Below are 22,925 nucleotides of genomic sequence, written 5' to 3'. Positions count from 1 at the left end.
ACCCTCAGAGCACAGCAAACACAATGGGGAAGTCAGGTAGAAGCCCACCAAGCTCTCCGAAAGAAAACAATAGTATCAAGATATCCAGATGGTCAAAATGTATGTGAAAAGATACTCTGTATCACTTATTATCAGGGATATGCAAATAAAAATAACAAAGAGATATCATCTCACGCGACTGAAACTGTACCACATCACAAAAAACAAAAACCAATGTTGCATGGATGTGGGGGAAAGGGGAACTTCTTCCATTGCTTATGAGAATGTCAACTAGCCCAATCATTTTGGAAAACAATATAGACACTTATCAAAAAGCTAGGAATGGAGCTTCCATATGATCCAGCAATTCCACATCTTGGACATCAACCCCAAGGGCCCAACTACTCTCTTCAGAAAAGATATTTGCACTCCTGTATTCATTGCAGCACAATTCACAGTAGCCAAAATCTGGAAATAACCCAAGTGTTCAAAAACAGATCACTGGATAAAGAACCTACAGTACATAGGCACAATGAAATAGTACTAAGCTTTAAGAAAAAAATGAAAGCATGAAATCTGCTGCTATGTTAATGGATCTGGAGAGCATCACGCTGAGTGAAGCAGTCCTAAGGACAGACAGAGAATGATCTCTCGCATATGCAAGACATAAAGAATCATCATGAAGGGGTAGGGCAGCAAGATAGCACAGTGGGTAAGACACCTGCCTTGCATCCAGGATCATCTTCGGCACCAAGGCGCTGCCAAGAGTGATCCCTGAGCACAGAGCCAGGAGTAAGCACTAAGCACTGCTGGGTATGACTGAAACCCTCCTCCACACACAGAAAGAAAGAAAGAAAGAAAGAAAGAAAGAAAGAAAGAAAGAAAGAAAGAAAGAAAGAAAGAAAGAAAGAAAGAAAGAAAGAAAGAAAGAAAGAAAGAAAGAAAGAAAGAGAGAAAGAGAGAGAGAGGGAGGGAGAAAGGGAGGGAGAAAGGGAGGGAGGGAGGAAGGAAGGAAGGAAGGAAGGAAGGAAGGAAGGAAGGAAGGAAGGAAGGAAGGAAGGAAGGAAGGAAGGAAGGAAGGAAGGAAGGAAGGAAGGAAGGGAGGGAGGGAGGGAGGGAGGGAGGGAGGGAAGGGGGAGGGAGGGAGGGAGGGAGGGAGGAAGGAAGGAAGGAAGGAAGGAAGGAAGGAAGGAAGGAAGGAAGGAAGGAAGGAAGGAAGGAAGGAAGGAAGGAAGGAAGGAAGGGAGGGAGGGAGGGAGGGAAGGGGGAGGGAGGGAGGGAGGGAGGGAGGGAGGGAGGGAGGGAGGGAGGGAGGAAGGGAGGGAGGAAGGGAGGGAGGGAGAAATCATTAGAGGCAATAACAAAACATTGAAGGGCAATAACAAATGCCCTAACAAATGTAGGGTTACTGCCTAAAATGAAATGTTAAATAATGACAAGAAAGATTCTACCAGTACCAACCAGCTCAACGAGCTCTCAGAAAATGACTTGAGGCGGGGCTGGAGTGATGGCACAGCGGTCAGGGGGTTTGCCTTGCACTCGGCCAACCCGGGTTCAATTCCCAGCATCCCATATGTTCCCCTGAGCAATGCCAGGAGTAATTCCTGAGTGCATGAGCCAGGAGTAACCCCTGTGCATCGCCGGGTATGACCCAAAAAGAAAAAAAAAGAATGACTTTAGGATACCATACTAAGGATGTTGAATGAGCTCAAAGAAATGATGGTACAGGTAACCAGCAAAGTACAAGAAAGTATGAGAATGGAAATGAGAAAATTATAATCAAAAGGACAGAAATGAGGAGAATGGTAGGTAATATTTAAAAAAAACGATAGAAGATAAGCTTATAGATGAGATCACTAAGCTTTTCGATGAGATGCAAGAAACCTTTAGAAAACAACAGAAGACCAAAGGAAAAAAAAAAAAAACAATGAAAACAAAATGAACAGAGCACCAGAGAACAGGAAGGTTAATTTGATGAAGAACCACTTATTCAATTCATAGATAAGAATTTCTCAGAGTTATAAGAACTGGGTGTTCAGAGTAGGTAAAGGGATATACATGATGGAGCTTCAATACCTGTATTACAAACCACAATGCCCAGAAGAAAAGTGTGTGTGTGTGTGTGTGTGTGTGTGTGTGTGTGTGTGTGTGTGTGTGTGAAAAACTGAGAGAGACAGACAGAGACAGAGGGAGTGCCTGCCATAGAAGCAAGCTGGATCCAGGGCAAGTTGTCAGGAAGAAAAGTGGGGACACGGGTGGTGGGAAATGTACACTGGTGAAAGGATGGGTGCTGGAACACTGTATGACTGAAACCCAATCATGAACCATTTTGTAACTATGTATCTCACAGTGATACTATTTAAAAAAAATTTTCTCAGAGTTGAATGAAGGCAACCAGGTTTAGAAGACCTGAAGATTCCCAGTGAAAACAGACCAAATAGGAAAACTAGTCTAAGACACTCTATATTCAGAATGACAAAAGCAAAGACAGAGACAGCATACTGAACCCAGCAAGAAGTCCCCTTAAGATGCACGGCAGAGCCAGCAAATGAAATTCTATAGGCTAGAAGAAAATAATGGGATATTTCTTTTTTTAAAAAAGGAAAATGTGGGCCAGTGATAGTACAGCCAGTAAGGCCTTGCATGCAGCAGACCAGGGTTCAATCTCCTATATGGTTCCTGGAGCACCAACAGGAGTAATTCTTGAGCACAGAGTCAGGAGTAACCCCTGAGTACGGCTAAGTGTGTCCCCCATCCCCACCCCCAAACAAAGAAAAAGACTCAAGAAAAGAAGGCTCCGCTCTTCAAGCCAGTATTCTCCCTCGGACACACAGCTTGCTTGTTCATCTCTGTTTCTTTGCTTGCCCTTTTCCCACTCTGGAGAAGTCTGTGTTCACTCTCAAACATGTACTTCTCCCACTCTCTCCGCTCACATCTTTCTAAATAAGTTTAAATCTAAATTATCACTCAGGTTTGAAGGAAGGAGGCAAGAGCTTAGGAAATTTAGAGCTTTAGGCAAACCTTCCTGGAGACAACAGCTTAGGAAATTCATAGCCTTGAAACAAGGTATGCAAACATGCATCAAAGGAGCATCTTTAAAAAACGACAAACTTCTCAGCATTTCATCATTGAGTATTGGCATTTCCTCATGGCACTATGGGTACCCTCTACCAGACTAAGAAAGGTCTGTTTATTCCTAACTTGCTAAGAACTTTATTCTTTTCTTCAATAATGAATTAACATTTCATTTATATTGAGTGTGCTATATTTGTTCAAGCGATTTTGTTACATCTCTAGAGATTTTTATTACAAGCTTATTACTTATTAATGCAGATATTTAAGCACTATCTATAATATATTTTAGCATAAAGCCAATATCTCCTTTTTAAGTTAAGATACACTTATAATTTTACAGATCTATTCATATTTTCTCTTAAATTTTTCTTAATTCTCCTCTCCTCAGTCTAAATTGTATACTTGTAGGATTTATCTTTTTCTTGCTAATTTTAAAATGCATTAGCATAGAATTATTTCTATTAATTTTTTTCTTTATCAACTTATCAATTTACAATTTTGCGGAGATGTAGTTTAGCTTTATTCATCAATATGTGTGTAGGTATCGCCACCTCCACAACTGAAGAACAAAGAGATGTCTCTCATATGTGGGATATAAAGAAACATAGTAAGGGAACAACAAAAAGGTATTAGAACTGGAAATTTTCTCTATAGAACTGATCTGACTCTAGGGAAGAGAGGGTGGAGAGGGAAGGGGCCCTAGAGATATTGGTGAAGGGAAGTGGATACTCTGATGGCAGGTGATTTTGGAGCACTATATGCATGAAAAGTATAATTATAGTACCATAAATCACAAATCATGGTACCTCAAAAATGGAGAAGAAAAAGAGAGAGGAGGAGAGAGAAGGAAAAGAAAAGGAAAGGGGAAAAAAAAGAAAAGAAAAGAAAAAACAAACCTGGGGCTGGAGCAATAGCACATTGGGTAGGGCATTTGCTTTACACGCCACTGACCCGGGTTCAATTCCCAACATCCCATATGGTCCCCTGAGCACTACCAGGAATGAGTCCTGAGTGCATAAGCCAGGAGTAACCCCTGTGCATCGCCAGGTGTGACCCAAAAAGAAAAAAAGAAAAAAGAAACTAAAAACAGAAAAGAAAAAAGAAAAGGAAAAAAAAGTAAAAACAGAAAAGAAAAGAAAAAAGTTTCAGGCTTCCAAAAACAGTAGAGGGGGGTATGGCACTTATCTTAAGACAAATCCTGGTCCAATCCTCTGCACCGCATATGGTGCCCTGAGTACAGAACCAGGAGGAAGCCCTAAGGACCGCGAGAAAGGTGCGAAAAAACAAAAGAAAACAATCTTACAGCTGAGTTGAAAGGCTTGAAAGCATGTAACACTGAAAATTTTCCCTAAGATTCTATTATTCTAATATAAATTGGGTTGTGGGGTGGAGGCCGTCCAGGGGACGGCTCAGTGGCTTAAAGCTCCTGCCTTATCAGCCGAAAGTTGTGAGTTCCATGCTTGGTGCCACTGCCAAGTGCAGGACCCGCGGCTCTGCTGTTTGGAACTCCTGGCACCGCTGCTCAGCGTGTGATCTCCAGCACATACCAGCCAGATCTGGGGGGGTAGGGGGTACCACAACTACAGGGCGTGAACCCAGGTAGCATGCAGCAGTATTTACAAGCATTATTACCAGGTGTACAACTCCCCCATCAAGGACCACAACTTAAATGTGCAAGCACCAGAGCCAGGTGTGTGTGACATCTGGTTATTACAACAGCAACAATAACAAAGGAAAAGAAATTTAGGTTGGAAACTGCCCAAGCATTAAGACTATCTAATTTTAGTACTCTCCTAAACAAAATCTGACAGTGATCAAAAATGGTTTACTTATTTTTTTTAAGTTTAAAGATCTATATTGTTAGCCAATTAAAAAATAAATGGAACTCTACAAATCTTAATTAAACTAATAACAGACGTCAGACTTCTCAATGGACTTACTAAATTTGATGTATAAGAAAACTAGAGAACTTACCTGATTTTCAACAAAAAGGAAAACCACATGAACAAACATGTAAGAATTCTAATTGTGGGGGCTGGAGTGATAGCACAGCGGGTAGTGCGTTTGCCTTGCACGAGGCCGACCCAGGTTTCATTCCCAGCATCCATTACGGCCCCCTGAGCACTGCCAGGAGTAATTCCTGAGTGCAGAGCCAGAAGTAACCCCTGTGCATCACTGGGTATGACCCAAAAAGCAAAAAAATATATATATCTAATTGTGTTAAAATGAGGAAAACAAAATTTGCATTAAATAGGCAAAGCTACCAAATTTACATATATTTGAGAAGTACAGACAAGATTTTAGGGACAATAAAGAATGCAAAAGGACTCTAACAAGGGAATGCAGCCAGGGGTAGAAGCTGCATGATGGAATTACAGTTAGCTCTTTTTCTGATTCTTTTTATATGTCTGCTGTACTTTGTACATTTTCTACAATAAACAATTTATCATCAAAATAACAGAAAATATACAGAACTTCTATATTAAAGGGAAAATTATTATATAAATAGGTTACATATTCTGAGCAGTTTTAAAGATAAACTCATCACCTAAAGTGAACAGATATTCTATTCCAGAAATACCCTACAGCATATAGTGTGAATATCCTGTATATGGTAGGTACAATAACACACACTGTTCTTATTAGCAGTAGCTATAGATCACTATCAGATAAAATTAATCTTACAAAAATTTCTGGGATAAAAAAAATGTATGAGACTAATATCTAAGGCCAGGAGGACTAGTCAATGGTTGGAAGCTTGCCAAAAAAGTGTGTGTGCGTGCGTGCGTGAGCAGGTAAGGGGGTCTGGGGGGATGCAGAGGGCAATTAGGATAGAGAAGGAACCAGTATGACAATAATAGTTGAAAATGATTATTTTGGACAGAATTATTTTAACACTCAGTTAAAAGTAGGTAAAGGGATATACATGATAACCTTTCAGTATCTGTATTGCAAACCATAAGGCAGAGAGAGAGAGAAAGAGAGAGAGAGAGAGAGAGAGAGAGATTGCAAACCATAAGGCAGAGAGAGAGAGTACCTCTCATAGAGGCAAGTGGCAGGGAGGGGGTGGAACAGGTGTAAAACTGGGGATATTGGTGGTGGGAAATGTACACTGGTGAAGGGAGGGGTGTTAGAACATTGTATAACTGAAACCCAGTCATGAACGGCTTTGTAAGTGTATATCTCTGTGATTCAATTTTTTAAAATTAATTTAAAAAAAAACACATTTTCTAGTGTTAACTAGAAATATCTGATTCCTCAAGTCTTAGAAATTTTCTCTGTAAGCAAATTTATCGTTATTTTTATAGGTAACTATCAAAACTTTATCTGGTTATTTATGACACTCTGGCAATTACATTATAATTTCCTCACCAATCTAGGAACAATTCTTATCTACAACACAAGCTATAATATCAATGCTATTTTCACTACACCAAAAAGTTTTTATTATAGTGATTTTATCCTGCAGATGTTTTATTTATATACATACATCTATTATATATCAAATGTTAGAGAGGAGAAAGAACAAAAATTACACACATAAAACAAAAAGGGGGATGAGGTGATGTGGTAGTGAACAGCAGGAAATTAAACTCCCAGCCTTGCTTCCATTAAGAAGCTTTGACAAGATAAAGATAAAGAACACAGCTTAAGCAATTTGTGAACAGCTGCACAACTCCTAAAATGATATATGGTTTTTTGCATTACAAGCTTTATTACTAACTTGAAGCTCTTTTGGTAGATAGTTGAACAGGTGCATCTAAATTTGACACATTATGAAAATATACAGGACTGAGATGAATGACTAGGAAGTAACCTAAATTTAGGAAGCATCCTAGATATATTATAAGATCATAACTGCGAAAAAGTTATTTTTAATAGGATCTTTCAACATTAATATCTTCAGAGGCAATACTTTGGTCAAGACACAAAATGTACATTTTGTGACATACAGAAAACTCATAATCAAAATAAAGTTGTTTTGGTCTGATTTAATGATAAATGTACTTTACCTCTCACAAAAAGTTAAAATTAAAACAAAAAACATGCACATAAATATTTGCAACACAGGAGCCAAGAGTAAGCATCAAATTAAATTCAAAACCTTGAAAAAATATTGCTAGGAACATAGTTTTATTTCAGAAATGAAGATTTCCTACTCATAACAATCTATAATATGGAAAGTATGCTACTTCCTGATGATCCATTTTGTTATGAGCCATTTTGTTATGTGCTTGTCTTCCCAACACATATCATACCAAAAAACACCATATCTTAAATTGCTCAAACACTGGTCAATAGTGCAACCTTTTTATTTCAAGGAAAATCACTTGAAATCAAATGGTGGAATCACATTTTTGGAGATTCAAGTTCCAGGATTTACTATTTTTTAAGCAATTCATACCTGAGAGTTTGGTTGTTTGATCTTTCATACTCACCTTCCAACTCAATGGAGTCAGCAATGGAGAATGAGCCATGTACCACATAATGACCAGAACAAACGATAACAGTATCGCCTTCATAACAAGCATTTATGGCAGACAGAGGATCACTATGGAACTAGGAAACAACAATATATTGAAAATACAAGCCTTCGAAAGCAATCTGAGTATTAATTACTCTGAGTGTGAATGTATCTTACTTCGAAGAGAGAAGACATGCATAATTCATGTTATTATGCTTTGTTTTATTGCATTTCACAGTTAATGCTTTTTATAAGCAAAACAATTATGACTTGCTAAAGTGAAGATGATGACTACATTTTTTTACCAATAGTTTTTAAAAATTAAGGTGTTTACGCTTTTCTAGACAATGCCATTGCATACTTTAATAGATTACAGTATAATCTAAACATAACTCTCCTATGCACCAGAAAACCAAAGATTTTGTGGTTCCTATTACCATGATATTATTGCCGTGGCCTAGAACCAAACCCACAGTATCTCTGATACCTATACTTTTAAATATCTCCTTTGCTATTATACAAAGTCCAAGCCTGCTTGCTAAGTGATTAGTGCTGATGAAAGGCAATATCCTAAGTACTTCCCATTTCACAGAAAACCAACTCTGGGAAGCTCCTGAAAACTTGATAGAATTCATAAAAACCTGGAATGAATCAGAAGTGGAAAGAAAAAGCCATCGGGAATAAGAAACTCTCCATTTACCTGAATTTCTATTTCTTCCTCACAGGGCTCCTGACAAAGTCTGTCCCTAACCAGGGAATGCAGCAGACCAGTCATCATGACAGACGAGACCACGTGGGTGACCTTCTGACCACTTGGACGAACTCCCTTTGCTTGGATGTTAGAATTCTTCTGGTAACCAAACACGTACCTTAAATAAACCAGAGACTAGTTAGTTCTCAGTAAGGTACCTGGTAAGGAAACAAGGCGAGGAGGGAATTACACGGGCAACGCCAACATACCTCAACAAAGGATTCTCAATGAGTTTTAGCTTCTGTTTCAACTGTTCAATCTCTGAATACAATTTTAAACCTTCTACCATAGAGATGTTTTCCTGCTCAGAATCAGAGTCACAGTTTGACAAGCTGCTTCTCAGATTTAAAAATCTTCTGTAACTCTCTTCACATTGCGACAAGAGATTACGGTAGTCAACAATAAGTCCTGAAGGAACTCGGTCTTCAAGAATGTCATAATGCCTAAAAGGTAAAAAGCAAATTGAAACCAATTGCTTTTCAAGCACATTTTCTACCATTAAGGCAGGCCATTTGGTCCTCGAAGGGCCAATAAGCAAAATGTTTTATGTTAAATAACCAGAAAAATGTTAAGGTTTTTTGAATAGCACTTCATCGTAAGTGGAAGTTATTCAAAGTTTTAAGCACCACCACTTCACTAAGGTCACTCCTTTTCTTCTTTTGAAGAATTGCACCATTTTTTAAAATCCAATTATTTGTGCTTTAGAAACTCTGAACATTAATGCTGCACCTTTTATAATCGTTATTCAAAAAGGAATTGTTTCTTCTATCAATTTATAGAGTGGGTGGCAGAGAGCCCTAGACATTAGGGGTGGAGAAGGAAGCATCCCAAATAGTTTCATTAGAATGTATAAAATACCATATTTGTAGAATTGAAAATTAGAAATGATTTAAATATTCTAGTATTTCCTCACTGTCAATGTCATCCCGTTGCTCATTGATTTGCTTGAACGGGCACAGTAACGTCTCCATTGTAAGATCTGTTGTTACTGTTTTTAGCATATCGAATACGCCACGGGTAGCTTGCCAGGCTCTGGCATTCGGGCGGGATACTCTCGGTAGTTTGCCGGGCTCTCTGAGAGAAATGGAGGAATTGAACCTGGGTTGGCCATGTGCAAGGCAAACGCCCTACCACTGTGCTATCGCTACAGCCCAGGACTTCCTCACATTTCAAATATCATGGCATAATATCATGCTGAATACTACCTAAGGAAGATTATTAGAGTATGTAAAAAGCATAAGCCTTTGAGATTCTGGAAGGAAAAAATTGTGTTTAATTTAGGGATGACCACTGGACTAGAGCTGTTACCAACTGGATTCCACGGGATCAAAAGACCGCCTGGTCGCCCACCTACGAGATGGTCAGACTCAGACTTCTCAGTCAGGACCCTGAACGAGCGGTTGAATGCTCTTCGTGTTCCTGGAGCAAGCACATGCCATTGGGCTACACTGGCATGTGACAATGACAAATGGAGACATTACTGGCACCCGCTCAAGCAAATCAGTGAGCAACGGGATGACAAGTGATACAAAAGTAACACAAGTGATAACTGTGTATGTCAAAATGTGTATATATATATATATATAATCTTAAATATAACAAACAAAAATGGAAAAGCAACTTGATGCAATTTCTAGATGTGAAAAAAAAATTATGAATACACAATCAAGCTAATTCATGAACATGAAATTAATAGATTTTAAAAATAAAGTCCAATATTTTTGTCATTACCTATAGTTTTAAAATAATTGCTTTATTTCTCAATTAAAAACATATTGGCGAGCCATGCCTTGGGCCAGAGATACCTCAACTTTGACGGCATAGTAGAACCACTGGAAAGCATTTAAACATACATATGAACAGGTCACACTACTCAGACCAATTAGTTGGTCTCTAGGAGGTTTCTAATTAGTTAAGGTTCAGAACTATTGCCTTAATTTTTTATTTTTTTTGGGGGGGTGTATTTTTTTTAAAAAACTCTGTCATGCTCTAAATAAGATGGCAGAGGGAGGAAGGACAGAATCACATTTTAAACAATTTATAACAAATCATGGTGATCACCAAATATATAATTTTTAAATGTTTATACATTTAAATATCTTTGCTTCTTGCATTTCAAGTAAATGAATTAGATGATGTTTGAAAAGTAAGGATTCTGTCTACAATGGTTAATCCATACTCATTTAATGATAACTGTGTAAGTAAGAATTTGGGGGCAAAATCAATGTCTTTTAGATCAGATATATTATAATGACTGTATCACTGTTATCCCGTTGCTCATCGATTTGCTCGAGCGGGCAGCAGTAATGTCTCCATTGTGAGACTTCTTGTTACTGTTTTTTGGTATATCAAATATGCCATGAGTAGCTTGCCAGGCTCTGCCGTGCAGGCAAAATACTCTCGGCAGCTTGCCGGGCTCTCCGAGAGAGACAGAGGAATCGAACCCGGGTTGGCCGTGTGCAAGGCAAACCACCTTACCCGCTGTGCTATTGCCCCAGCCCATTATAATGACTAAGATTCAAAATTTAAAATAAGTCTTAGCCTTTTCAATATTTATGCCAATCAATGTCTCTCTCCTATTATAGTGATACTTGAAGTCTGTGAATAAATGTATAAACTATTTTAGAGGCATAAGTTTTGAAGCAAAGTGCTTTGAATTAGATCAAGAAAAGTATTTACACATGATACAAAAGCAGGAAAATATGCCATGATTACCTTTAAAATTACCTGTTAAACTGAAGTGTCCAAGAATAGATGAGTGGATAAATTAACTGTGGTTAGATACACAATGGAATACTACTCAGTCATAAGCAAAGACAAAATTATGCAATTAGGAGCTTCTTGGATGGAACTAGGGGGTATCATACTAAGTAAAGTTAATCTACAGAATACTGACAATTTTCAAAATGATCTCTCTAATATGTGGAATATAAAGAAACCAAGCAAGGAAGTAAGAAATTGTCAATGGGTGCCAGAGCAATAATATAGAGTACAGGGAATTTGCCTTGCATGCAGTAGAACTGGGTTCGATACCAGCATCATATATGGTTCCCTGAGCCTACCAAAAGTGATCCCTGAGCACAGAGCTAAGATTAAGTAAGCCCTGAGCACCACTAGGTGTAGCCCCAATGTCCCCACTCCTGAAAAAAAAAAAAAGTGGTCAATGGCAAAAGCCCCTAAGAGGAGCACTCCAGAACTGAGTTTACCAAGGGAATGACATGAATGGTTGGATGTCAAGGGACCTTGAGACATGGCAGAGGGATTGACTCTCTGGTGGTGGGTGTGGTGATACACTGTATGTCTGCAGCTCTATTATTAATACTAAATACATAGTATCTAAATCAAAATTGAACAACTTTAATTTTTTAATTATTTTAATTTAAAAATAAAATAAAAATAAAAATAGCCTTTTGATAGCTATACTCTTATCTTAGCCTAGGACTCTTTGTAAAGTCTAACCTACATTGGATAATACTCCAGATTCTCCATCAAGTGCCATAGCTTCTGCTCATAATGGAAGACAATCCTGCCTTATACGTTTCCGTCTGCCAGTGATGTACAAAGTATGTATGTAAGTCATTTCTTGTTCACACATGTAACACTGCCAAATCAGAATGCAATCTTTTTCCAAATAAAGACGAAATTTTTCTGACACACAATAGTCACCTACTACTCATTCACCTCAATCAAAATGAATCGTAGCTTTTTAAGAGCAAGTATTCCAAAGATGTGCAAGCTTACTGAAATTTTGGCATTTTATTCAATATACTATGGGAAAATATAAACTGTACAGTGAATAAACCAGAAAGTCTAAGTAGAAATCACAGCCAGTTTATGAAGAACTCAGTCATTTATAGTTCTAAACAAGGTAGAACCATTTATCAGATATTTCACATATTTTTCACTTGTTATTTAAACCAGGTAAAAGCTTCTAAGTCAAACTAGGCTTCACAGAATTAAAAAGGGTTACTGCTTTATGTAATCAAATCATCGCCACACACAGGAAAAACCCAGGCTTCTAATAATTTTTGGAGGGGTAGTTTAAGCTCTAATTTTATCCTCTCAGCACTGCCTATTATCACTCAGGAATGCAAGAAAAAAATTAGCTAATCTTAGGCCACCACCTAGTGGAAAGTTAAAAGTCTACATTTAATAGTCAATGCAGAACAACTACTTCGGCTGCATGGTTTGTTTATTTGGGGTACTTTTGTATGAAATAATTTTTCCCTACAAAAATATGACATATTATTAAGAGTATGTTTAAGAATTTTGGAAAATTTTATTCAATATTAATATTAACTATTCAATACCCTCATCTATTTGTGAAATAAGATTTAAGAACAAGAGTTCAATATAACATCCTGAAGCAAATCTGATAAGTTAACCTATTTCGTAAAATTAGAACTCTTAGTAAAACCCTACTTTGAGGGGCTGGAGCAATAGTACAGTGGATAGGGCATTTGCCTTGCACGCGGCCGACCCAGGTTCGATTCCCAGCATCCCACATGGTCCTCTGAGCACTGCCAGGGGTGATTCCTGAGTGCAGAGCCAGGAGTAACCCCTGTGCATTGCCAGGTGTGACCCAAAAAGAAAAAAAAAAAACCCTACTTTGAAAAAAGAAAAAAAAAGGGGTCATCATCTATAATTCAAATAATTTCACATTTTTAAACAACCATCTTTGAATTTAACAAAGGAATTTAACACACTAGCTCAACTGAGCTAATTCAGATTTACAAAACTGAGTTATTAACTCAGGTCATCTTGAACTCTCTACTTTTAGACTCAGGAGTTTTAGACTCTACTTATAAACTCTAATAGGTTTCTTTGCACTTGTATGAGTTTCATTTAGAAAGTTGTCAATGGATTATACTATTTGCTTTTCATTCTTGTCTGTTTGGATTTTGTGGTCACACCCTAGCAGTGCTTAGGAGGACTATACACAGTGCCAGGAATCAAACTGGGGTCAGATGCACACAAGGCAAGCGCCTGAATCCCTGTACTATCTCTCTGATCCAGATTATACAGTTTGTGTGAGTCTGCTCATATATGTAGGGCCCCTGGAGATAAATACCACACAGATTAAGCCAAGGACAGCTGTTTTTTTCTATATGTGCAAGAGTATTTATAAATACATACAATCTCAATCGAGGTTCAACACATCTGACAAAATAATCGTACTCATCCTCTTCTTCTTCATCCCAACTCCTCCAAATGTTTTGGTAGAAAAACCTGAAATGAAAATCAGTATCATTCAAATTCACAGTCTCAAAATGTTAGGATTTTGTTAGGATTTGGGGAGCTATACATAAATCAAAACAAGTCTATCAACAATAGTAAAGAACAGTGCATGTCTGCTGATTTTCATAGTTGTAAGTCACATTTTCTTTGAATTAGCAAAAGGTTTCTCATGAAATGAGTTCCACTGGGCGTAGCCAAAAAACAAATTTAAAAAATTAGCCCTGAGTACCACTACTGTGACCTAATCTTTCTTCCTAATAAATTTTTTTAAAAAAGAACCCAGGTTGGCTGCCTGCAAGATAAACGTACCTGCTGTGCCATCTCTCTGCCCCCACCCTAAAAAAATCCTTATGACAAAACTGTGTAGGATATGTGTAGGATAACATGGGTTTTGTCCTTTTAGCCTTGCCACAGGGAACTTAGTTTACCTTAGAGCCTTTCTGTATGGACACAAGAAGACAATATTATACTTTTGTAACTTGGGACTTAATTGGCTTCAAATATTATTCATTCCCAGGCATCTGCTTTCTCCACTTAAGCCTCAGTTGCCCTCAGTTCCTAGCACCCCAAAAGCAGGGTCCCACGAGGGACAGGACAGATCCAGGGCAAGTGGTGAGTTATGTGCTACCCTGGCATCGAGATGGGTCTGGCCAAAGTGCCTAATTCTTAACTATAAGAGCTTGATCATAGACAAGTGCTGTCATGATCCAAAAGACTAGGACCCTGCTGGGGTTAGGAAGATTAACCTGGCGCGAGGACTATATAGTGAGATGTCCTCAGGAAGAACCTAACTTTATATCTCTTACTGTGCTCATACAGAATGAAATTGCTAGAAATATTAGAAATAATAGAAGTAGATTTACTGTAACTATTTAAGCAGATTACTAGCTCACACCCTGACACACCCTTGTTTGGAATCACGCCCTTGAGCGGATCTCCTTAGATGAGATTTTGTTAATCTCCTCAAGAAATGGTCTTACCCTTCTTTGTTGATGTTAAACCCACCTTTGTGCTACTGCCCTATGTAATTTGCTATATAAACTGAGACTGTGGGGCACAGAGGGAGAGACAGAAGAAGACAGGAGAGATAGAAGAAGATCCAGAGAGAGTCCCAGACTCAGAAGAAGCAGAGAGAGAGAACGAAATAAACTGATCGAGCAACCAGTTTGGCCTTCTTCCTTCTGTCGCTTGCCCTTGACCGACAGCACACACAGCAGTTCCAGGGCACCGAATGCGGGCGGTGAGACACAGCCGGAGAGCCCACGAGTGCACACGCCCCTGCACACGCCCCTCGGTACACGCCCCTCACACCCCTCACACCCCTCACACCCCTCACACCCCTCACACCCCTCGGTGCTTTAGTTTTTTTACAAAAATGTTTTCATTCTTTCATATCCAATTATCCAATTGCCTCTTCTGTTGTTGTTATTGTTGTTTTACAATTATTGGGTTGTTTAAATCAGGATCCAAACTAAGGTCAGTTTGGATTTAGTTAAATTTAGTTAGTGAAATCTATGTTTAGTTAAATCACTTTCATTATAAATTACCCTTCCTACTTTTTAATCCTTGCAATTTAACAGCTTTACCCCTTTGAATTTTGACTTCATCTCCATAGGAATCTTTGTTAGTTTCTCCTTCCTTCATTACAAACTGATAAGGACCGGGAAACTTGATCAGGATAAGGAAAGGGTTTTTTCTTATTTTGGTAAGAATACATCAAAGGATATACAGTGTATAGCCATCTAAAAGCACATAATACCTGGTCATTTTATTTGATAATCAAGAGTGATTTCAATGGGGGACCAGAACTGTAGTATGGAGCTTAAGGTATATACCCTGCATGCAGTTAATCCTTTTTTAATCCCTGGCACCACATGATCTCCCAAGCATCATAGAATGCAGCCCTGACGGCCTTGAACACCACCAAACATGATCCTGGTAATCCCTGGAACCACAGAATTTGAGTGGCACTGCATCCCTTGGCCCCTCCTCCAGACCAAAAAAATATATATATATATCGATCAATGGGTTTAGATGTTATCAACCTGATACACCTACAATAGTTTCCCATCTGTTTTTTTACCTAATGTTGCAAAGCAGTCAGTGATGATCACTAACTAGAATCTTTATTTCATATATTACTAGCTGAAAATATAAATATTCCATCATCCCTTCTTCATGTATTAGTTGGAATATTCCTATGAAGAAAATTCCTTCATGATTCCAATGTACTTCCAATGTGAATTAGAAAGGGAGAAAACAACCTAGAAGCTAACTGCAGATAATTCAACATTCTGATGTTAGGTGGGCTCCAAAGTCATACATGGAGAGGTTTCAAGGGTCTCCAGGGCTGCACCCTGTGATACTTGGGGGTACGTGTAGTGTCAAGGACTGAATTGTGATTGGCTACAGGCACGTGTAGAGGAAGAGCTAGCCAAGATAAGAGACTCGGGGACAGGTACTTGCCCTACATGCATGGCTGACCCCAGTTCCATCGCCAGTAGTGCATATGATCTCTTGAGCACAGAACCAGGAAAAAGCCCTGAGTACCACTGTTATGGACCCCCCGCCCCCAGTAAAAAAAGAGCCTGCCAAGATGGCCAATAAAATCATGCACTGTCAGAATGGTGGATGTCTCAGGGAGTATATGAAGGGTATATTAAGTATATTACACCAAGAATATATTAAAAAGATAAAAAAAGTATCAAATAAGTAAAATGTGGCCAACAGGCAAAGCAAGATGAGATCAGAGAAGTGACAACTGTACACAGAACATGGAGAACGCAGCACAATTTCAGTCGTGGTGTAGGTGTAGGAGCACTACTGGAATGACAGTTAAGTACAGACTGTAACTAAATATGTAACTCTGTCAAGAAGCTCTGCTATAAAAAGGAAGAAGCAGGGAAATGAAACCATCTCTTAATTCTGGTAAATTAGACTGCCAGTTTCTTCTAGAGTTCCTCTTTTAAAAAACTTAAAAAAAAATTTTTTTTAAACCCTAAGTATGCCTCTACACAATGAGAGTAACTTCAAAGGCCCAGTTGGGGACTGGGAGAAATCTCAACAAACTGAACACATGGTTGCATGCAGGAAGCCTAGGGTCCATCAACAGAACAACAGGGTCTCCTGAGCACTGTGTGTATGGCCAAAACAAAAAAACAAAAAATAAAACTAAAACACTCCACTGCTCCACTGGCTGTCCCAGGATAAAGTACGTTTACCTGAACTCTATTCCCACAGATACTCAGAGCCTCTGCAAGCAAGCTCCCAACTTCACAAGCTCTTTCAAACCTCCATGTGACAAACAAATTGGATTACTGGAAGAGCCTTTCGCCTTCTGTGGTTGGTAAGCTAAGACTCAGGCTTCATGACCCTGCTCAAATATGATGCTCACAAGTTCCACACTGGGCATTCACATCATCACAATAAACCATTGCTTATTCCCTGGTGATAGAAAGCTGAGAGCCAATCCTACTTCTCCCACACCTACCCACACCTCTTCATCCACGTATATCCGTAAGTCTTAACCATCCCACTTTCTTAACAAGCTTCAAATCTGTCCTCTTCTTAGCCTCAACTTTAGTCCACTTTCTGTCTTTATTGGGAGTTAGAGAGGGAGGGTCACACTTGGCAGTGCACAGGGATTATTTCTGGCTTGGTGCTCAGTGAACCAAATGCAACACTGGGGATTAAATCAATCAGCTGCCTTCAAAGCAACTGCCTTAACTCCTGTACTATCTTTCCAGTCCCACTCTCTTGCCTCTTAATCGGTCTGGCAGTTCCATCTCAATAAACTCATTTTCACAAAGCAGCCAGAATAAAATGTTTTAAACAAAAAGTTGGCGATATCTGAACGGAAACTCTTCCATGGTTATACAGGCTAGTCTTAAAGACAACAAAGAAAAGGCAGTGGAGAAGGAGAGAGAAAAGATCATGGGAAAATGGTGGAGGGACTTTTAAACATTTGAGGAAGGATTGGCATAGTACTCTATACAATAATGACTCAATATTACTCTTAAACCACAATGCCTCAATATAAAAAAAAAAATTAAGTGGGGGAAAAAAAAAAGGCTGACAAAACCCCATATCTTCTGATATAACTAACTTTTATCCTGGTACTTCTCTAAGTTAGTTTCCAAGGTCTGTCCCATATTGACACTGGCCTTTCTGCGCCCCAACCCTCCAGACTCCTCAAGTTGCTCCTCTCCAACTCCCACCACAAGCCCCTTCGTCTAGCTAAGCCTTCAGAGTCAAGCACAGCAAAACCATTCCTCGGGAAATAATCACAGGACACAGCGAAAGAAGCTAGTCTTAGGCTACTTTGTTTACAGCTAACACTGCATTTTCCAATCATCCATAGATTTTTGTGGAATTATTTCATCGAGATTCATCTTCCATCTTTGGACCAAGAGCTCCTCAGTGGCTATTTGGTTCATGAACCAGTCAAACCTCACACCTCACTCAGGAAGAATTCAGCATTCAAGTACTTACAAAATAATCAAACAAAATCCTTATAATTTGACATTTTCCAGATACTGACCAGAACTTGAACCCTCAAAATAAATTTAGTTTAGGTTCTTATTTAAATAAAACCATTATTAGTTTCAGAGACTCATCTTTCTAACTTTTATACTAAATGAGATCAGCTCCCTGTTTCCGAATTGCCTGAACTTATCAGTCATCCCTTTGCCAACTTAAATGAATGTATTGGGGTTTCATTATTGTTTGGAGGGGGGCTGTCATTATTGTTTATTTTGGAGTGCTTGGGGATTAGGGGTTAGGTCACACTCTGTGGTGCTGAGGGCTTACTCCTTGCTCTATGCTCAGGAATCACTTCTGGCAGTACTCCAGGGATCATATGTAGTACCGGGGATTGAACCTAGGTTGGCCCGGTGCAAAGCAAGCACCCTACCCATTGTACCATCACTCCAGTCCCTCTATTGTGGTTTTTTTTTTAATGAGAGAAGAACAGAGAATTGTTTCCATACTGGGAAGAAGCCAATTATTTAGATTTATATTGCTTGACCTAATATTGAATACAGAGTAAAATTCTTGCATAAAATTAAATTTTTCCTGGGGACATCAGCAGCGGGACCCTGGACACTTTGCTTCTTTGTATTCAAATTAAGCTTAGCAAAAGCAAGCTCAAAACTAGCAAGTACTTTTAAAACTACAAACAGCAAACAATATTAATGGCATGCTCATTGTATCACCCAGTCTTCCAGTTTCTCAAACAGCATTCTTAAACAGCATTTAAAAATGTTTAGTGGGGGCCAGAGTGATAGCACAGTGGGTAAGGCATTTGTCTTGCACCCGGCCAACCTGGGTTCAATCCCTGGCATTCCATATGGTCCCCCCAAGCACTGCCAGGAGTAATTCCTGAGCACAGAGCCAGGAGTAACCCCTGAGTACAGCTGGATGTGACCCAAAAAGCAAAAAAAACAAATGAATAAATAAAAACACAAAAGATCCAGAATGTCTGTATCAGGAATTCTATCAAAAAAATCTATCCAAAAGCTTTTTAAAATATATATACCTATTAATCTAGAAGAAGGCTTTATACAGAAGGTCTTCCTTCTCATCTAGGACAAGAGGCACATTTGTACAAGTGGAAATCAACAAAGTCAAAAGTGGCTGAAGGATATGTACACATTCCCTAAGCATCTTGGAAATGGCCTTCTTTAATCAGATAGACCCTTGGAAAAATCAAATGTATAAGTCTTCTTTCCTCTTTGCCTCCTTCCTCTGATATTCAAGTACACAATCTGAAGTTGGAACTTTCAAAAACTTTCTAAATATGTTTACATCATGTTAACATTTGGGAATACTGAGCAAAGGTTGTGAAGGAAGAACACATTATACTTTTTGGGGGGAGGGGCGGGTACTCCCATGCAGTGGCAAAGGAGTCTGGGGGTAATTCTGGATGTTTCGGTGCTAAGGCCAGAGGATTTGGAACTGCCCTCAAGCCCCGCAATGCCAGGAACCATCTGGTCCACCACAACTGTGATGGAGACCAGTAGGGCCACATCCATAGAAATACAGTACAGAAACTCGATGAAATGAATAGGTCCCTAGGAATATTCAGCTAGATATCATTCAGTTTTAAAGGAACAATACAGAGGCTCAGGGAGAGGCAACAGCTTAAGGAATTCACAGCCTTGAAACCCAGCTTGTGAAAAAGCATTAAAGAAGCTTCTTTAAAAGGCAACACAAACTCCTCAGCATTCGACCCTGCTTGGCATTCAATTATGGCGCTTATGACTGACTGTTCTCTACTAGATTAAGAAAGGTTTGTTTACTCCTACTCTACTTCACTATTTTATACATTCGCAATAGGAAATGAATGTTTTTATCAAATGTTATATATCTGATTAGGTTCCCTTTTATATCCATAGAGAATTTTATTATAATCCTTTACTTATTAATGCAGGTACTTAAGCAGTATCTATAATACATTTTCTAACATAAAACCAATATTCCATTTCTTAGAATAAAGCAAACTTTTATATTTCTATAGACCTATTCAGATATTCCCCTTAAATTTTTCTTCATTCTATTCACTCTTACTAAATTTTCTTTGTAGGATTTATCTATCTCATAAATCTTAAAGTGCATTAACACTAAATTATTCATAATATTAATCCTTCCATTTATATACCTGGAACAAAAAGAATTTTTGAAAAATATTTTTTATTTATTATATCATAGATTTATAATTTTGTGGAATTCCCAATTAACTCTGTTCACAGATAAACTCTGTCTGGAATTCCCGATTAACTCTGTCCACCTCCACAATAAAACATAGAGATAGAAAGAGAGAGATCTATTCCAAATACAGAGATAAAGGATGTGGAAGTGATAAAAGTGAATAAGGATGTTCATCCCCTCCTGAAGCTGCATGGTAGATGGAAGAGGATAGTCTTCCCGGAACAGAAACTGGCCATTATTTGGTCGAGGTATACATCGGAAGGGAAAAAACGGACAAAGTCATCAGAATTGGAGATTTTGTCTATAGAACTGAGCTTAAGTGGGGATGGGATAAGTGGGCAAGATCCTTGGGACACTGATGGAGGGAAGTAAGTCCTCTGGTAGTGAGAATGGTGTTGGAATGATGTATTCATGAAAAATCGACTAACAATGTTGAAAAACCCGAACCTCAATAAAAATGGTTAAAATAAAAAAAAGAGGGGCTGGAGCAATAGCACAGCGGGTAGGGCATTTGCCTTGCACGTGGCCAACCCAGGTTCAATTCCCAGCATCCCATATGGTCCCCTGAGCACCGCCAGGGGTAATTCCTGAGTGCATGAGCCAGGAGTAACCCCTGTGCATTGCCAGCTGTGACTCAAAAAGAAAAATAAATAAATAAATAAAAAATTTTTTAAATAAAAAAAGAAAAAGAAAATTATTAGAGCAATCACAGACTTAGAGAAAATATTTGTAAAAGACATATATGATAAATGATCATTACCTAAAATATAGAAAGAATTTTAAAACTCAAAAAATATAAAAACAGGTAGGTGTATTTTTAAAATATAAACAAAAATAAACATGCTTAAATCAGCCTTATGTACTGTTTGAATGGAAAAAAATTCTATCAAAGGGCAAAGTATATAGAATACACTTTGTATCTAGCAAAGTATATAGAATACCAAAAGAAATGGTTAATGCCTAATTTCATCATTCCTTACAGCTGCATAGTATTCCATTGTACATGGTTTAAAGGGAGATAACTACCTAGATCACCCTTGGCCCCAGAATATAGGGAGGAGAATGAAATGGGGGCAGGGAGAGAAGAGATAGATGAGAAACACCGGGGCAGGGTTCAGGAGGATTCAGGTACCTTGGTGGTGGTGAGGCATCTGAACCACAGAGTCAACAATACTGAAATCGCAAGATTTCATATTGACATATTGTATGTCAAAATTCCAACTATGAATAACTTGGTAATTCACGGAGCTTTAATAAAATAAAATTTTGCGGGAAAAAAAGAAAAGATGAATACCTAATAATACCTAACATAATACCAAATAAAAGTATAATTATGTAGGATTTTTCAAATATTTTAAAATAGGACTGCACTGCCCTGTCGTAGCACTGTTGTCCTGTTGTTCATCAATTTGCTCAAGCAGGCACCAGTAACGTCTCCATTGTAAGATTTGTTGTTACTGTTTTTGGCATATCCAATATGCCACGATAGCTTGCCAGGCTCTGCCATTCGGGCAGGATACTCTCGGTAGCTTGCCAGGCTCTCCGAGAGGGATGGAAGAATTGAACCCGGGTAGGCCGCATGCAAGGCAAATACCCTACCCACTGTGCTATTGTTCCAGCCCCTAAAAAAGACACATTTTTAAAATTAAAGTAACTTTAATTTTAAGTTACTGGGACCATTCGAGAAATTCCACGACCAACGGGATGATGATGATGATGATGATGATGATGATGATGATGATGATGATGATGATGATTAATTTTAAGTAACTTTAATAAGATAGTAAATGTTTTTTAAGTTTTAGGGGAACAGTGTTAGCCACACCAAGCCCATCACCAAAAAGGAAAAAGAAAATAGCTGTGGGACCACAGAGTAGGGCAAAGAGAGTACAGCACATAGGACACAGACCTTGCAAGTGACGAACATCAGTTCAATCCCTGGCACTGCGTATGGTCCCCTGAACCCCATCGGGAGTGATTCCTGAGCACAGAGCCAGCAGTAAGCCAAGCATAGCCCTAAAACCTAACCAATTGTGTGAATGTTTGTCGTTTAAAGAGTTTCTTGTCTTTGAATATTTTTTAAATATTGCAATGAACAAGTCTGAGTTTTATTTATTTATTTATTTATTTATTTATTTACTTTGGTTGGCGGGGTGGGGGAGGGGCCATACCTGGCAGTGCTGAGGGGCTACTTTCAGCTCAGTGCTCAGGGGTCAGTCCTGGTTTCTCAGGGAAATCACAGAGTAAAGGGAATCAAACCCAGCGACCCATGGTGCAGAGCATGCCCTCTAGCCCTTCGAGTTATCTCTCCATTCCTCCCTCCCAAGTATGAATTTTAAATCTGGGTCTAATAACAGATTGGAATTGCTGCACTTTATTCAAAGTTTCTGGCCACGTGATTATTTTCACCGAGTTTTCATCCTACCTGACATGCTCGATAGCAAGTGCTGTCTGGTCAAATACTCCAGAATCATCAAATACCACCCACAGCTCCTGCAGAGGTAACTGATGTTCCTTCAGCTGGAGGAGCTCTTTCATACACTCCACGGTAAATGTGCTCACTTGAGATTCGCAGAGGTAAGGGTCGGCTAGCCTCACCACTGCCTTCAAGGCTGCGAAGTCCACATCTATGACCTGAAGTTTAAAAGAAGGAATTTAACATGGTGATTAAAGATATTTTAAATTAAAACACATATAGAACATTATAGC

At 38.7% G+C, this 22,925-nt stretch overlaps 1 protein-coding gene across 1 annotated transcript in view; it reads right to left on the bottom strand.

The window, feature by feature from the left end:
- SHCBP1 (SHC binding and spindle associated 1) overlaps positions 1 to 22,925 on the bottom strand; it is a 59,298-nt gene that overhangs the window by 30,804 nt on the left and 5,569 nt on the right. The window contains exons 4-8 of the mRNA XM_004600976.2: positions 22,642 to 22,850; positions 13,407 to 13,499; positions 8,480 to 8,713; positions 8,220 to 8,388; positions 7,494 to 7,614 (exon numbers count right to left, since the gene is read on the bottom strand). Of these exons, the coding sequence (XP_004601033.1) occupies positions 7,494 to 7,614; positions 8,220 to 8,388; positions 8,480 to 8,713; positions 13,407 to 13,499; positions 22,642 to 22,850 (826 nt within the window). The remainder of the gene's footprint in view (positions 1 to 7,493; positions 7,615 to 8,219; positions 8,389 to 8,479; positions 8,714 to 13,406; positions 13,500 to 22,641; positions 22,851 to 22,925) is intronic.

The sequence above is a fragment of the Sorex araneus genome, chromosome 8 (assembly GCF_027595985.1).
Source record: "Sorex araneus isolate mSorAra2 chromosome 8, mSorAra2.pri, whole genome shotgun sequence".
Lineage (NCBI taxonomy): Eukaryota > Metazoa > Chordata > Mammalia > Eulipotyphla > Soricidae > Sorex > Sorex araneus.
Note: the sequence above shows the minus strand (reverse complement) of the source record. Positions and strands in the feature narration are given on the sequence as shown.